At 40.5% G+C, this 18582-nt stretch overlaps 1 protein-coding gene across 3 annotated transcripts in view; it reads left to right on the top strand.

Moving 5' to 3' along the window:
• fgf22 (fibroblast growth factor 22) overlaps positions 1–18582 on the top strand; it is a 165704-nt gene that overhangs the window by 64743 nt on the left and 82379 nt on the right. For 2 of the 3 annotated variants that reach the window (XM_067968358.1, XM_067968357.1), the window contains exon 2: positions 6951–7498. In XM_067968358.1, coding sequence (XP_067824459.1) covers positions 7210–7498 — 289 coding nt within the window. In that variant the 5' untranslated portion in view covers positions 6951–7209. Of the gene's footprint in view, positions 1–6810; positions 7499–18582 lie in introns of those variants that run through there. The other variant, XM_067968359.1, reaches the window with a different exon arrangement.

Below are 18582 nucleotides of genomic sequence, written 5' to 3'. Positions count from 1 at the left end.
TATCTTCTTAACCCAGGGAGTGGTTAGAATGTGCAACTTGCTCCAGCAAAGAGTGAGGCGAATAACATAGATGCATTTAAAGGAAAGCTAGATAAACACATGAGGGAGAAAGGAATAGAAGGTTATGCTGATAGAGTTTGATGAAGAGGGGCGGGAGGAGGCTCGTGTGGAGCATAAACACCAGCATGGACCAGTTGGGCCAAATGGCCTTTTTCTGTGCTGTAAATTCTATGCAATTTTATGTAAAATTGATTATGGTATTCATACCCCTCATTTTTTGTGGTGAAATTAATAAGAAAATGTTAGAAAAGGACTGGAGATACTCATGATCTCTGGGGAGCCAAAGATATCTGATATTGCATTTGATTTTGAAATATATCACTGAGTCTAAGCAGACCTCATGTCTAGAAAATATAATATTAAATATCTTATAGCATGCACCTGCTATAAGAGTCACACTTCAGACATCATTCTTCAATCTTTACACTTCTAGCCACCATCCTTCAGCCATCACAAGTTGCTGCTTGGTTCAAAGTAAAACAGCAGCAAGTCAAAACTGAAGCGGTAGGAAACTCACTAATCAAAAACTGGGAAAGTGGTTTGAAAAATAATGGCGCTGATTGTGCATTACACAAAACAGCTGAACCGTGGACACATCCGAGTAATGCCACAGAGGATTTGCTAATAATTTTTATATTTCATAGCATCTTCCCTTTCTGCTGTCTTAGTGTAAGCATTTTCATTCCAAAGTTGTTATCACCCTCATTCTGAGGTCAATGACTCCTAATACATCACACGTTATGATTTTAAAAAAACATTGAAATGATTCTTGATATTCCTTGGTTTTAATTTTGCAACTGTGGAAATAGTACGAATTGGAATTGCATTAGAATTCATTCCCACCATCCTAGGGCCAGCAAGCATTACTGGCAAGGTTGCAATCATGACTATTTTTGGAGAATAAGATTCTCCTTTGATGCATGTAACATTCTTTTTCCTTGGGTTGTCTCTCTTTACTTGTCCTCCGGGGCCATTCAATTTCTGTAGTTTAGAGGGTGAGGTTAGCAGCTATCACCGATACTCCTTACAACCAAGCATCCCCATATAGTTTACCCTTCCTCCTTGTGGGCAGACACCTGGCTTCTACTCAGCAGCTCCACGAGAACCTGAAGCCTACTGCTCTGTGGAACTGCCTAATATTACTCCTTTTGAAAAAATATATATTAATTTTGACTAAGAATGAATAATGGAGCTCAGAATAGGAAATTACTGTCTGAAAATGAATTGAATATTTAAAGGACTGTGCTTAGGAAATGGTCACGCAAAATACTTTGTACACTGAACTGCACATTTTTCTATTTGTTTTGATGATGGCCCTTTGGTTTTAGTAAAGTGGTAACTATTTTTGATTATTTTCCTTACCAATTTTTTCCCCCTTTCTCTTGAAGGTTTCGACATGGGTGCGTTAGTTGACCTGCAGTACCTTGTCTGAACAACCTTTTGTCCAATCTTGCCATTGACTATGAGTGTTAGCAGGCTATTCAACTGCAGGGGACATTGTAAGTCTGATCCTGTTCTCACCCAATGTCTATACACATGCATTTCCATCAGAGGTGTGCACTCTAAATTATGTTTACTTCCCTCACCCAAGGCTACTGTAACCACTCACAGTACCATAATGGCCTCTTTCTGTGCAGTAAGATTCTATACCTCTACCATTTTCCCTTGTTGATATCAATCAATTGAGCAGAGATGGGGATTGAACCCAGGACCCATCCTAATCTGTATTAACTAGCTAGTCATTGGATAATCTCACTGAGCCATCAGGAGAAGCTTTTGTTTTTAAAAAAAACATTATTATACAATTGCATAGCAGCTTCAATTTTTTAAAACAAAGATTCATCAAAAAAGAGGGCTACTAAAAACCTCAGGAAAAAGGCAAAGGGCATTTTACCTGATCTATTAATGAATTTTCCTTCCTTTGAAATGAAAGCAAAATAATAATAAATATTAATATTTGTGTTTATTTAGCACTTTATTGCGTTGTCAACGTGCCTTAAAGCACTTCTGACAATGGATTACCTTTGATGTGCAGTGATTGCTATTATTCAGGCAAACATGGCAGCCTTCCTGTGTCAGCAATGCTCTACAAACTACAATGACATGAATAATCAATTAATCTGTTTTGCTTTGATGTTATTATCTAATTGCTCTAGTCATATCAGGAGTGGGGATGTCCCTTTTATGGAAGGATGCTTTGGTGGAACTGAGGTACATAGATCAGGAAGATCACAGGTTTAATCCCTGGCATGTGCTGAATTGGCTCATTTCAGCCAGCCAATAGTAGAGGAATAATAATTGGTCTCGTTATCCTGGGTTGGGGAGGGAGAAACAAAATCAGTCGGGCTTCCCATTCCTGATCACTATTCTGTGATTTCATTCGGAATATTGGTAAATGTTAGCATGGGGTGAGGATGGGATCAAGCCCAACTGCAATGCCCTCCATGACCCAATAGCCTGCAAGTTTACATAGGCTGACAAAAAGAAAATGGCTACTTTGGAGACATGCTACAGGGTGGCTGGTGTCCAAGGATCCAGCAAAATTCAAGAGAGTAAGGAAGACAGTCACTAATAAATCCAATAAGGAATTCAGGAGAAACTTCTTTACCCAGCGAGTGAAACTTGCTATCACAAGGAATAGTTGAGGCGAATAGCATAGATGCATTTAAGGGGAAGCTAGGTAAACAGATGAGGGAGAAGGGAATAGAGGTTTATGCTGATAGGGTTAGATGAAGAGGGGTGGGAGGAGGCTCGTGTGGAGCATAAACACTGGCATAAACCAGTTGGACCGAATGGCCTGTTTCTGGACTGTACATAGTATGTAATTCTATGTAATGGCACAACAAAAATTGCATTGTGAAAGTTGTGTTGAGCAGGTATTGCACCTGCATTAATCACTAATCGATATTACAACTTAAAACTGGGGATTGGAGAAAAGTGCCTAAAAACTCCTCAGAGTTGCAATGTCAAAGTAACTAATTATATTTAGAACTTGTAAATGTATTTAATGGTACTTGCTATTGCTCATCACAGACAGCACCAACTCTAGCTCTTATAAAGACAAAGGAGTGGCAGTGCACCTGGCACCACATTGACCTACCTGAATATGGCTTCTCTGTCTTTGCTGGTGAAAGTACAATACCAGTGGTAGCAAATGTAAACAAATGGCAGGAGTGGTGCCAGACCATGCAGGCTGACATCTTGCTCTGGCTGCAAGTGGGTTAAAAGTTCAGTGCCATCGTACAGCCTTGGCGATGCAAATTTTACATTAGGGAAGCTCGGTGGCCAGATAATTAAAGTTGCGATTGCGTCTCGGAAGTAACTGCTTTACTGTTGTCACAAGTGGTTTGAGATCTGCCCTGCATGGTAAGGGGAGAATTCAGAGCAACAGTAAGATTAAGATATATGCAAACGGTTGAAGTAAGTCTGGGATTTAATCACAATATAAATCTTCACAAGTGGCACGAACTGAACACACAATGAAGAACGTTCTGTGCCATCCGGAGGACGGTACCCATTACTCACTTGTGGCTATGTCACTTTGAGATATGAAGGCTTCCTCATTGTGGAATGTATATTGCTCCTTGTTTCTTCTCAATTAATTTCTTTATATTCTTTAACAAAAGATTAATTCTACATATTCTATATAAAAAAAACTCAGAGGGGTGATTTTTGAAGAGGCTGCTCCTGGTGTGGATTGTCACTCGATAGGTGGATCGGAGAATTGTGTGTATAGGTCAGCACTCCTGATTCGCCCACTTGTGTTCCTGTTGAACAATACTCCAGGAGTGGAGTCTCCAGAAACTTGCCCCCAGATGACCCGCTGTGTGTTTTAAGCCTTGTAACACAACCCTGGGATCTGCTTCAGATATCAACCCATTCAAGTTATGCTTTTGTGTTCTATGACATGAGAACTGTAACGGTCTTGTAACACACTGTCATCGGGTATTCAAATTACAACGTTGATGCTGCTGCTTGTTCATTCTGGAAAATAACTGTGCTTGTAACATCTCAGCAGGAAAAACACACGCCCACATTTTCTTCTTAACTCCTACTGCTAAAACATAAATCTTCAGCAAACATTAAGTTGTCGCACATATAAACAAGTTCCATTTACACAGGCATGGTGCTATACATCAACTCTGACTGTATCAAGGCTGGTTAAGTAACTGAAGTCAGATTACCAAACCACCGTAATCACAAGCAAACATTGTTGCGTTTAACATCTGATTTCTAGGAATCGATTCTGACCTATAAACCTAGAAATTACAGTTTTGCGATGTTAGTGTCAGAAAGCTTAATACATCTGTATGACTGTTTTCAGTCTGCTATTTTAACGAAGGCTTAAAACTGTTTAAAATATTATTGCACATAATAATTTCTATGCTGCAAATGTTTAGAGAATAAACAGCATAAGGTTAAACAATTTCAGGCAGTGATTTAAAAACCACTTTAAGACTAAAGAGGATGCCTCTAAGGTTTTCAACCTGTGTATGTGTGTGCTTTACAAATAATCTCAATTCATGCCTAACACTCAAACTCAAACTGCCACCAAACCATTCAGGGTATTAGCAAATGGATCATCAGCTGCTTATTAGATAGGAGCATGTCAAATTTACATCTTCAACAAAAGTCAAAACTATTGTGTGAATACTTTTAAGTTTAAAAATAATCATTTTCTTCACCTTTTCAAATATTGTACTTCACAATGTTACTGTGATTTCTCACCTCACAAGGTTACTGTGATGGACAAACAGGAGAGAGATTGGCAGATTTTTTTTACTGAAGGAAGATTTTGATACTGGAAGTGAATGTGACATGGATATAATTGGTTGGAAGTAAAAGACATGGTTCTCTTTGAATGTACATGAGCTGACAGAAGAGCCGTCCAGTAGTGCATAGCTAAGATGGCTCCTTCACGTCACTGTAGCTGTAAGCCCGAGTCCCAGCTGTGGGTGACACTTGAGCCTGTCAACCAATATGTTTGATGAGGTTCATCACTTCTTAGCCAGGCTATTTGATGGGTGTGTCTTCCCTTGAAAAGCCACAGTGTCAAAAGGACTATAAAACATAAGGAAAAAAAAAGGCTAGGCTTTCCCCACCACATACTGATTGAGAACACAGGAAACTTAAGAGGTTATATGGGAAAGGTGGGGGAGGGGAACAACCAAAGTAAAATACTCAAAGTGAGCAAGGTTTCTGTATTACATCCCTGACTCTCTGATATCACTTTATGACTGGCCAGTAAGATGCATCATTTGCCTTGGATAAACCATCCCTGGTATGAGACAGTTCAGTTCAGTTCCACGTACTGCACTATCTGCCCAATTGACCACATTCCCCCAACAGAGATGAGCACCCCCGAGTATCAGTCAGTCCTGGGATTCAAAGTCATAAGCTTTTGGTTGGTGAGCCAAATGTCAGGCCTTTTAAACCACTTCAACTTATCAGATTAGTTAAAGAATCCTCTTATAAACACATACACACTATAAAGAACGGTAAGATTTTCTTAAACTTCCAATGGTTTAATTTCTTCTGGTAGTGCACTGGTTAACTTATTCATGCAAAATTCCTTTTGTTTGCTATTTTAACACAGTCATTAATGTGTTTATTTTAAACTAGTGCACCGCCAGAAGAAATCAAAGCCCAAGGTTATAAAAAAGAAAACATAATTACACTCTGTGATGTGCAATAGTTTACAAAGCAGTAAAATAGAGTTTAAAAATCACTTTAATGGAAGACCCAGGTGAAAAGAAAAATTGTTTGTTCCTCCACTTTCCAGTTGTGACGCATGAAACAAAAGTAGAATGGAGGTTTTGAGAAGCCAGCTGCTGTTTTTTCTTTGAGTAAGAGTAACAGGACTGATAGATTTGCGGTGGCTCTCACACACATCAACAGCAAAGCACTGTCTTGAGACTCCCTAGAGAGCAGTCCAAAATCAGCCTCTTATTAAACCAACTTCAATTCTTTGGAGGTCTTTGGATGACAGAGAGAGAAAAAAATAAAAGACATAAAACTCATTTTCTTAAATCTGAGATTCTGCTTGAAAATCCACAATACCGTGTAACTTTTAAGAAAATAAACCGAGGTACTTTGGCTCTGAAATGGCACTGGAAAATCAACATTTGAGCACTAACACATTTGCCTGAAATTCCTCTCTCCCGTATTTTAGCTGTGCCATTAGCCCTAACACTGCTGCTAAAATAGCATAGAAAGGAATTTCAGATGAATGTATTAGCATTCGTACATCAGTTCCCACAGGGTAATTTCATGAACTTAGATTTTAAGTTGTTTTAAATGTTCATGCCCATTTAATAATTCTTTGCAGTGATATAAGAGATGCAGAATTCATTTTTAAATACCATTTGATCTCATGTGTACTTGTAAAAAAAATGTGACTTTTTTGTTAAATATCAGAACAACAGAGCAGTTGCCGGTTAGACATGTGAGAAGTGTTTGTGAGAAAGAGACATGGAAGAAAGCTATACAATGCCATTAAAGTCGATAGCACATAGGTGAGCTGTTAACCATAACCACTGCAAGCTGTTTCCCTGCTTGCTGTTGCTAGTAAGTGACTTGACTGAATGCCCAACCCTCCTGATGACATTTCATCAGGCGACAAACTACTGGCTGTTAGAGGACAAAAAAAACATCCTCCTATCTGAAAAGGGCCAGCCCTTTCTCAGCTGTCAGTTGAATGGTAAGCAGATGACAAGCCGCCTGCAGTTTGTAGTGTCTGAGGCATTGATAAAAACACAACCTTCCCTTCCCACACACTGCAGTCTCTCAAGGCTCTCATTTTAATGAGGCAAATTCAGATTAGCAGACAAACTCAAGACTGAAGTTTATTTTTGTTTTCCTTTTTTTTCCCCTTCCTGTACAAATTTCAGCAAGCTCCAGAGAAGGGGGAAAACTTCATATCCATTCGAACACTCCACAATTTTTTTTTGAGGAAGTACTAAAGGCAATCGGACTAATGCTTCAGGTGTGACTGGGTCATGGATACAACATCGGGGCAGCTCGGAGACATTAACGGAAAGATTGTTGTGAAGGGAAGTCCGCGTGAGGAACTCTCGCTTTGCCCAGGTGAATTCATTGCTGCTTCAGTATGTGTCTTTTCCTAGATCCCATTCCCGGAATTTTACTACAATGTGGAAATGGATGCTGACCAGCGGTGTCTCCCCCTTGCCCCACTTCGCTTGCTTCCTCCTGTTTTCCCTGGCCTGCTCGGCGTCCGCCAGCTGCCGCGGCGAGTCCGAAGATGCGCTAACGCTGGATGCTACAAACTGCTCCTCGAGCCTGGAGCGCCACACGCGCAGCTACAACCACCTGCAGGGGGATGTGCGATGGCGGAGGCTCTACTCGGCCACAAAGTACTTCCTCAAGATCGATAGAGCTGGGAAGGTAAATGGGACCAGAAAGAAGAACTGCCTGAACAGTAAGTAGTCGAGCTCCCATTTATAATCAGTTTCAGTCACACAGTGAACACTCCTAACAGCTACTGTGGGGGGAGACAAAAAAATCCTTAAAGCACCCTTTAAATGTTGAATGCCTTATGCAATGTTAAGAATGTACAATTTATTTTATTTTCCAGGTATAAAAATAATACCCTCATATTTCTGGTTGAGGCTAATTAGAATTCATGCATCCTAGCAAACAATCAAACATTTCTCGGTTAAAGTTGCTGTAATCGTTGTGAGGAACATAACATTTTTGAGGAGGGGGTTGCATTTCATGAGGAGATTCTCCTATGCTCATCAATGGATTAACCCTTTCCCGACCTAAGCAAATCCAACTAATCCTGTGATCCTTAAAAAAAATGGCCCAATAATACGTTGGTATTTTTCTCGGCACTGAAGTAACATTAAAATGCTCACTGAAATGATTGTGGTAACTAAAATAGATCGATCTTCATATCTGCATGGACCTATTTAATCTGCATCAGATTAAATAGCCAATAAAATGAATTGACGTGCACAGCACATGGCTTACCAGAAATCTGGGCTACCAGATTTTTATTTTGCAGGAGGAAGTTCTAGTTTTTAAAGATGCAGACCCATATCTTCCTGTTGTGTTCAATGATACAGCACGGTGATGTTAACATTGCTCTTTAACTCCCATCCCCAGTGTGTGGTGATTGTGCAGAAATCTTCATCACAGCAGCGAGTTCAATTTGAGGTCTATTATTTCTTTTTGACGTCACTTTTAGTCTTTTGGTTCACCGGTAAATTTGATAAAAACTTGTTTGAAACATTTAAGTGAATCTCTGCTTTATGTCCACTCCCCTGCACAGGACAGTGCACAGATGTTACATGTTATTGACTGCACAAAAAAAGACACTAGACAGGGATGCTCATGAAAAATGCAGAGATAAGGGTTTCAGGGCACTGATGCAATAGTCTTAAATAGAGATGAGCAAAAGCTTCCGATTGTACATGTTCCTTTAAAAATGGGCACTTAATGTGAGATGTCCTGATGGTTCCAGTAATTGAGTGATGGATTTCGAGAACTTCACGTAGACTCCAGGATTTGACGATTTTCAGCTAGGAGCATGAATACCTATTTTTATTCTGTGATTTTATCCCCATTTTTAAAATGTCTCCGGTTCCCTGTTTGTTTAGTTCCACCCCTCCTCCCCTCCCCCAGCACCACGCACCGTTCTTGGGCTCTATTAAACTCAGTAACCAGTGGCTAAGAGCTAAGAGGTGTGGGAGAGTGGCCTGGGTGAGTCACCTGCCAATTTTCACATCCTGTGGGGAAGGGCCTGCTCTCTGTTGGGTGTCTCCTCCCGCTGACTCGAGATGAGAGCAGGTCTTCGTCACTTGAGGAAATTGCAAGGCAGGAACCCACAGACTTTGCTGTTCTGCTGTGCAGGGCATTTGGTGGATCGAGCTGCTGCTTCATTCATTCCATGACTGAATTTAACCGATTCTTAACCGGGTTGCTTCAGAGAACAGCTCACTTACAGCAGGGCCTTCCATTTCATGATAGGGAAGAAAATCGCCAGGGAGCGAGCTCTCCCTGAAACGTGTGCCTTCCATGAATACAGAGGAGTGGTGACAGCAGCGCTAGGGAAGTCCGTAGCACAGGCCATTAGCTGAAGGAGATCATTATGGATAGGGCAAAGCAAAGATCAGGAATCAGAAACAAGGTTAAAATTGCAAAAATAAAATTACCGTTTACTATCAGCACTTTTCACGCATTTTCTGTCTTGTTCAAACATACTTGAAAATGCATCCATTTTCATTACATTATTCAATTTCTTTGTGTCGTTTACTAGTAAAAGAAATGAAAGGTTAATGAATTGGTGAATTCAATCCTCTATCATATGAAGCTTTAAACAGCAGTAAAAAATGTTGCATAAGTGGCATAAATGTGTAAATGAAGCCAGAGCCTTCAAACCTCCCAGTTGTCGATATTAACACCGCCAACTGGAGAGGAACAATTCCTTCAGTTTGGATTTTGAGTCAGTCTTCACTCTAAACTGACACCAGGCCAATCAAACTTGAACTCATCTCTGGAACCTGGAAATTGGCTGAGCGCCCATTTTTTTCATCAGCTGCTGCTTCGGGTTACCTGACTAGAAGAGACAACAATCTTTCAACAAAGAATTAAAGCTACAGTTTTGTCTGCCGCGGCTGACTGTGTTCAGGTGGGGTTGATACTGTGGCCGGGCCCATGATTCATCCTTACTGATAATAACCTGCTATGATGTTACTCAGATGTTGGGATTGCTAGCCCTTGGGTGTAGTTAATATGTGCTTAAGTTCTTCCAGATAGATTTCTGTATAGGGCAGTACCCAAGTCCACTCAAATGTTATGTCTTTGTATTGAAGGCAACTGAGAAAGAAAGAAATAGAAAGACTTGCATTTATATAGCGCCTTTCATGACCTCAGGACGTCCCAAAGCTCTTTACAGTACTTTTGAAGTGTAGTCACTTTTGTAACATGGGAAAACGTGGCAGTCAATTTGCGCACAGCAAGTTCACGCAAACAGCAATGTGATAATGACCAGGTAATCTGTTTTTAGTGATGTTGGCTGAGGAATAAATATTGGCCAGGACACCGGGGAGAACTCCCCTGCTTTACTTCGAAATAGTGCTATGGGATCTTTTATGTCCACCTGAGAGGGCAGACTGGGCCTCGGTTTAATGTCTCAACCAAAAGACGGCACTTCCAACAGTGCAGCACTCCCTCAGTACTGCACTGGAGCGTCAGCCTGGATTATGTGCTCAAGTCTCTGGATGGAGTCAGACTTGAAACTACAACCTTCTGAATCAGAGGTGAGAATGCTACTAACTGAGCCACATCTGACACCTGATAAGCTCAAGTTTAGAGGGGACAAGAAAAAGAGAGGTATCTCGATGTATCAGTTGGTAGATGCACTGCCCAGTATAGAATTGAGGCATACAGACTAGGAAAGTCACAGCTTAAATGCCTACTGAATGCTAATTTGATTGATCTTTTCAGGAGTTGTGGAAGGGATGCTGAAATTGGCTTCAGTTCCCTTGGGTTATGGAGGTGGAAAAGAAATCAGCCATAGTTCCCACTAATGAAGCAAGATTTTCTAGCTCCCTAGAATAACTCGAGCGGAATGTGCTGGAAAATTCTTTGGCATAAGCTCCTCCAGTCTTTGCTTGCCCCTGCCACTTTCTGCCAAAAGCGATGCCAGGGACATGTCTGCCTAAAAACGGCCAGCTGTGTTATAATTAGGCACAATCGACGGGAATGCATCATGTGACGTACTTCCCGCCATTCGCACCTCAGCAGCTGTGGCTGCCAGGAACGCCGGGCAGTGGAGGAGAGGAATTTAAAAATTAAAGAGCGATAGATTGCATAAACTAAGGTGCTTTTAAAAAAAATTAAAATCTCTCTAGTCTGCACCCAGCCCTGAAGCTACCTGCCACACTACACTGCGGCTGGCACCCCAGACCTGCCGCTGTTCTTCCCCACTCTCTGGGCCCCTGGGCATAGGACAGGGAGCCCACCACACTTATACCAAAAAGCCTGACCCTAGAATCTTGGCCAGGGTTAAGGAGCATCACTGCTGAAGGCAGATCTCCCGCCACAAATATGATGCACTGGCTCTCGCAGAGAGAAAATCCCAGCCATGACTTCCAACCAGTAACTCCTAGTGGAGAGTGTGCATGTCAGGTGAGGACAGGAGTAGGCCTGATGGGGATGTTTCGAGCGACAGAATGGCCTGGCAACGCTCACTTGCTCATCCCTGGTCTTCAAGTGGCTCTGCATCCATGCGCCCAGTATTGCTTTTAGACATCTGCTGCTAAACAATTCAATACATTCCTGCATTGGGTCACATATGATATCTATACAGTTATTTTTAATCTTTTCTGAATTCAACCAACCTTTGAACCCATTTTACTAAAGGTAATGACTTCATCGTTATAACCTTAAATGAAAAAGACAAAGATGCTAATTAGCTATCTGTTAATATTAAAGAAATTCCAAGTATGATGCTTAGGCAATTGATTTCTTGCAGCAAGTGATTTCTTATTGCTTAGATATAGCTAGAAACCAGCTTCTGGGACTTTTTACCCAAATTTGCAGTATTCGAACAGCAAAATGCAGTAAATGTGGAAATTCAAAGGATGTCACACGATGTCAAATCACTTTTCCGAATCAGACAACATGTATGGACACATCATTGATGGTTTATTTGCAGTGGATCATTTCTGAAACCAAAACCATGAGATTTCTCATGTCACACACACACTTGTGTACTTAGTGATGGCAGCTTTTTATATTGCTCTTCCTTGCATCAATGCTTTCCACCAATTAGAAGCATGTAACCTTTATCATATCCTTTACTTGCTTACTGTTAACGTAATAAAAACCAATGATGAGCACTTTTGTCCACTGTTTTATACTGGTCCACACTGTGCACAGTGGCCATTCCACTTTTGGATGGGACCAGCATTTCCGATGCTCACTATTCTCAAAGGAAATCCCAATTGTAGACACCCAAACGGGAGTCTCATAGTAGCATCGAAGTTGGGTCAAAGGAGTCATCCCTTACCTACCACATCTTGGTTCAGTTACTCTCAGAGCATATAGCAGTTTTCTGCTATAATATTCTATATCATAAAATAAAGTTGTCATGTAGCGCAATGTTTTTTGTTGTTTTTTAAAACAATTTACATTCAATCGTTATATATTCTATTTTTCAGGGGCATGCAGTTACATATTCAGCCAAGCTATTTATGTGTGTATTTAAAGACATTCTGCAACAGTGGAGGAACCTCTGCTTTCTATAAGCAGAGGCTGTGGTCAGTGAGGTTGTCGTGAGAGCGTGGGCACTTAGCGTTTAAAAAAATAAACTGAACTTGTGAAATAAGCCAACATGTGGTGTAATCCAGAGACACGACAGCACTTGGTGGTTTGCGAAGAAATGCACCACAATATCCTGTTGTGTACCTTCTGTAAATACCTGACTGCTGAGGTAAAATGAATCAAAATGGGAAAAGTTTCTAAGAGGTTAATTTTGGCCAGATCATCTGTGGGAGGGAGAGAAAACTGTCTGGGAGGAGCTTCTCACAAACAATTTGAGTGCACCTCCTGGTAGGTCAGTCAAGGAGAAGCACCTATGTCTGCCGATTGCACTGGCCCATCTTGCAGGCCTCTGAAAACAGCATGGTTGGGGGAGGTCTTGGGCTGGAAGGAGAATGAACTGTAGAGTCGAACACATAGGAATCAAGTCTGGTATAAATAAGCCCCACACTACTGAATTAACTTACCTGCAGCAACTGTATTATGAATAGGATGATTGATGTCTTGAATTAATTGCAAAAGTACACAAAAATAAAGTACCATCATTTGTACCAGCTTTTCTACATAATTCAAATCTTGAGTTCTAAAACATGAATATTAATTTTCATATTATGTAAATAGATGGAAGTAACTTCAGGATAGGGTGAAATTATGAAAAACATAAGCTTAGTAGTTTGCAATCTGCATAAACAAGTGGACAAAAATTTAAACTTTGAAAACTTGTGGTATAAATTGGTTGCAATATAAACCATCATGACCCTTAGCAATGTGAATAAGTGGTCCTAACTGGGTATGGAAGGAGAGGGATATTAGTTGCTAATCTATTATCAGTAAGTGAAGAATACTAGTTGAACTGGCTTGGTATTGTTGCCCATTGATACTGCTTGTTTCATATGTTGAATAAGTGTATAGAACTTGGACTCAGTGATGTATAGCAATGCTTAAAATGTACCAGGTGCCTCTGCTGTTTTAAGAGCTGCAATATTATTATGGTTTATCTGAAAACAGAATAAGTCTCAAAGTTTCTTTTCCCACCCTCACCAAAATAAAGTAAAAATGTTTCTGTAAAACGTTCTCAGAATAAGAGTCCAGCAATATTGGCTGGCAGTGGTTTGCACTACCAGCCAGTATATTTCTTTGACATTTGATAGACCGCAATATCTGCACAAAGGTGATTGATATCACAGTATTGTAGTGGTTATGATACTGGACAAGAAACCCAAAGAATGTTAAACTCTGAATCGCATCATGGCAAATTGTGCAATTCAATTCAATAAATCTGGTCATTTGTGGGCTGGCATGAGAAAAAATGACCAACGAACGCTACTGAATTGTCATTAAAAACCCAACTGGCTCACTAATGTCCTTCAAGGAAAGGGAATCTGCCAACCCCTACCTGGTCCAGCCTACACGAGTCCAGTCTCATATTATGTGGCTGACTTCTAAAACCCTCTGAGGTGGCCCAGCAAGCCACTCAGTTGTCAGGGCAACTAGGGGAAAGCAATATATGCGGCCTTACCAGTGTTGCCCTCATCCTGAGAATTAATTTTAAAAATTGCAGGCAACACCAAAAAGTTTGGGATGCTTTTCATCTCCTGAGACTAATCATTGACCAATATCCTCAGTCGATTTAGCCGCAAAAGGAAAAAAAAACTGTGGGGAATCTTGCTCAGGAAAAACAAAGCACACTTTGGAGCAATTCATGGTGGAAGGGGTTAAAATCCACGATATGTTTCAGTGATGCCGTTCCAGATTACCTGTTGTTGTAACTGAATACCATTGCAGCTGTTCTGAATAAAGATATACCACAGCATGGTATATTTGGACAAACAAAAAATCCTTTTTCTGTGAAGCTGTTCCAAGGGCCCTTTAAGTTTAAGCATTTCAAATTTTCATTTCCTAGATTTCTACTGAAGAAGTTATGATTATTTTGACTGAAAGCCGATGATATCTCAGATTGCATCAAAGGTGCTTTTACTTTCCGTTTTTTTAAAAATTCTTTGAGAAGTATGCCCTTTTGCCTTCTTAAAAAAAAAACCATAGAACCCTAGTTTCGTAAGTGCCAGATGCTTGTTAGTAATGATGCTGCTGCTTTCAGCCATTCCTCATTGTATATCATTTTAATTCCACCATGGTCACATCAAGACCTTGCGGCAATGGAGAAAAGCAGGTTAAGTGTTAGCTGGGGGAGAAATCTAACATCTATTACATTTAACTAATTTTGAATTATCCAGTGTCTCAGAATTTGATGTGTCTAAATTTTTTTCTCGGAGTAAACCTCAATATTACAAATTTAATATTTTCATCAACTTATCTTGAGCAAGGATCAGTGAAATGTCAAAATATGGTCAGTTTTTTTTACAATGCATAAAATATATTCTTTTCAAAAATTTTATAGCTGCCCCTCTGAGGGACATTTGGCATCATGGGCCTGTGCAGTATATCTGAATATAAAAAACAGATTTGCTACTTGAACCAGAGGAACTTGCTTAAGAGATTATGGCTTTTATTATAGGCACTCAACCTGTAATTGTATTTTAAAAAATTCAAACAATTTTATTTTACTCCTCGTTTTTTTTCCTCTTTATTCTCTTGCCACCAGGATAGCGTGGATTGGGCCACATATAACCTCCGTGACAATCATTAATTGTAAGTCAAAAGCCAGACAAGGGTTAGTTTAATGAATTGTAAACAATTTTACAACACCAAGTTATAGTCCAGCAATTTTATTTTAAATTCACAAGCTTTCGGAGATTTTCTCCTTCCTCAGGTAAATGTTTCAAGATCTCCTTGAAGCCTACGCATTTATACATATTGAATAATACATGGTGTTTACAGACTGCCCCTGCAACTGCCCGTTGCCAAGGCAATCACCGTGTTCAGACAGAGAGGTGTCATCTGCAGAACCCCCGAATACACATTCAACAAAAAAACAAACAGGGAAAAAAAACAGAGAAAAAAAACACAGAGAGAGGCAGAAACATCCGGAAGGCAGAGAGAGCCAGCAAATGACCCATTATATTAAAAACATAATTTTTTTTTTTTTTTTTGTTTTTTTTCTCTGTTTTTTTTCCCTGTTTGTTTTTTTGTTGAATGTGTATTCGGGGGTTCTGCAGATGACACCTCTCTGTCTGAACACGGTGATTGCCTTGGCAACGGGCAGTTGCAGGGGCAGTCTGTAAACACCATGTATTATTCAATATGTATAAATGCGTAGGCTTCAAGGAGATCTTGAAACATTTACCTGAGGAAGGAGAAAATCTCCGAAAGCTTGTGAATTTAAAATAAAATTGCTGGACTATAACTTGGTGTTGTAAAATTGTTTACAATTGTCAACCCCAGTCCATCACCGGCATCTCCACATCATAGTTTAATGAAGGCACATTTCTGCTAGAGAGCCTTGCCAGCCAAGAATGCATATTGTGAAATTATAAACCTACTCCCCACAGTTTCCCACCCAATCATTTTAATGGATTCCCGTTGGTAGTGCAAAATATTCGTAAAATCATTGCGACTATGCCAGCTTTTTTTCCCTGCCAAGGTGGAACCACTCTGCCTGGCGCTCTGTGCAATGGTGTGTCCGAGATTTGGTAAAATTCACCCAACTGAGGAAAGTGAGCTTGAGTGATAAGCAGAGCTGGGAGAGTGAAACTCATAACCTTATTGGTGGGAGACAGCAGTTCAAAGACATGGGCAAATGGGCCCTCACATAGGTTTGGGTGAAAAGACCCCTCAGTCCATTTTATCTCATTCATCCAGAATACCAACCCTGTCATTTTCCCATTCTTACACCTGGCACTTACTTAAATGAGTCCAGCATTCTGGTCTCAACCACTCTTCCTGGCAACCTGTTCAATGGTCATAGAGTCATAGAATCTTACAGTACAGAAGGAGGCCATTCGGCCCAACCTGCCTGTGCTGGCTCTTTGAAAGACTATGTAATTAGTCCCACTTCCCTGGTCTTTCCCCATAGCGCTGCAAATTTTTCCTTATTAAGTATTTATCCAATTCCCTTTTGAAAGTTACTATTGAGTCTGCTTCCACCACCCTTTCAGGCAGTGCAGTCCAAATTGTAACAACTCACTGCGTAAAAAAAAGTCTCCACATCTAGCTGTTCCAGCTGTTGATCAGCTTCTGTGTATAGAAACACTTCCTGATGCCTGCCCCAAATTTGCCCTTCATAACTCTAAACTTGTGGTTTATTATCCTGCTACCCTGGTGTGTTTGAAAGTATTGTTTCAGATTTTTAATTCAAACTACATTCCACCATTCAAAGTAGAGATGTAATATTGGATGCATTTTTTTTAAGTCCATAGGTCCTTTGATATGATTAAAACCTTAAAAGTGACCTGAAGGATCCTTAAAACTTGTGTGAAAATTAGAATTGAAAGTAGAAGATATTACTTTTGTAAGAACTTAGAATCATAAGAATCATAGAATCATAGAAAGGTTACAGCACGGAAGGAGGCCATTCTGCCCATTGAGTCCGAGCCGGCTTTATGCAAGAGCATTCCAGCTCGTCCCACTCCCCCGTCCTATCCCCGTATCCCTGCAAATTTTTTCCTTTCAAGTACCTATCCAGTTCCCTTTTGAAAGCCATGATTGAATCTGCCTCCACCACCCCCTCTGGCAGAGCATTCCAGATCCTAACTACTCGCAGTGTAAAAAAGTTTTTCCTCATATCACCTTTGGTTCTTCTGCCAATCACCTTAAATCTATGTCCTCTGGTTCTTGAGCCTTCCGCCAATGGGAACAGTTTCTCTCTATCTACTCTGTCTAGACCCTTCATGATTTTGAATACCTCTATCAAATCTTCTCTCAACCTTCTCTGTTCCAAGGAGAACAACCCCAGCTTTTCCAGTCTATCCACATAACGAAAGCCCCGCATCCTGGAATCATTCTAGTAAATCTCTTCTGCACTCTCTCTAAGGCCTTCATTTCCTTCCTAAAGTGTGGTGCCCAGAACTGGACTCAATATTCCAGTTGTGGCTGAACCAATATCTTGTAAAGGTTCATCATGACTTCCTTGCTTTTGTGCGCTCTATGCCTCTATATATAAAGCTTAGGATCCTGTATGCTTTTTTAACTGCTTTCTCAACCTGCCCTGCCACCTTTAATGATTTGTGTACATATACCCCCAGATTTTTCTGTTCCTGTACCCCTTTTAAAGTTGTGCCCTCTAGTTTATATTGCCTCTCCTGATTCTTCCTATCGAAATGTATTACCTCACATTTTTCTGCGTTAAATTTCATCTGCCACGTGTCCGCCCATGCCACTAGCCTGTCTATATGCTCTTGAAGTCTATTACTATCCTCCTCACTGTTCACTACACTTCCAAGTTTTGTGTCATCCGCAAATTTGGAAATTGTGTCCTATACACCCAAGTCCAAGTCATTAATATATATCAAGAAAAGCAGTGGTCCTAGTACCGAACCCTGAGGAACACCACAGTACACCTCCCTCCAGTCTGAAAAACAACCATTCACCATTACTCTCTGCTTCCTGTTACTTAGCCAATTCTGTATCCAAGCTGCCACTGCCCATTTTATCCCATGGGCTTCAATCTTGATGACAAGCCTATTAAGCGGCACTTTTTCAAACGCCTTTGAAAGTCCATATACACCACATCAACTGCACTGCCCTCATTGACTCTTTCTGTTACCTCATCTCTATCAAAGATAAAAACTCTATCAAGTTAGTTAAACGCAATTTGCCTTTAAAAAATCCATGCTGGCTTTCCCTAGTCAATCCACATTTATCCATAGAAATCTTCATAATACATTTTACAAGATGAAATGGTAAACAACGAAAGAGAAAGGCCATTTATTCTTGGAGTATAAGAGTAAGGAAGTCTTGCTGCAATTGTACAGGGCTTCGGTGAGGCCACACCTGGAGTACTGTGTACAGTTTTAGTGTCCTTACCTAAGGGAGGATATACTTGCCTTAGAGGAGGTGTAGAAACATAGAAACATGGGCCTATAATCTTTGGAGTTTAGAAGAATGAAAGGTGGTCTCATTGAAACCTATAAAATTCTTAGAGGGCTTCACAGGGTAGATGCTGAGAGGTTGTTTCCCCTGGCAGAAGAGTCTAGAACTAGGGGTCATAGTTTCAGGATAAGGGGTCTGCCATTTAGGACTGAGATGAGGAAAAATTTCTTCACTCAGAGGGTTGTGAACCTTTGGAATTCTCTACCGCAAAGGGTTGTGGATGCTGGGTCGTTGAGTATATTCAAA

The sequence above is a fragment of the Heptranchias perlo genome, chromosome 29 (assembly GCF_035084215.1).
Source record: "Heptranchias perlo isolate sHepPer1 chromosome 29, sHepPer1.hap1, whole genome shotgun sequence".
Taxonomy (NCBI): domain Eukaryota; kingdom Metazoa; phylum Chordata; class Chondrichthyes; order Hexanchiformes; family Hexanchidae; genus Heptranchias; species Heptranchias perlo.
Note: the sequence above shows the minus strand (reverse complement) of the source record. Positions and strands in the feature narration are given on the sequence as shown.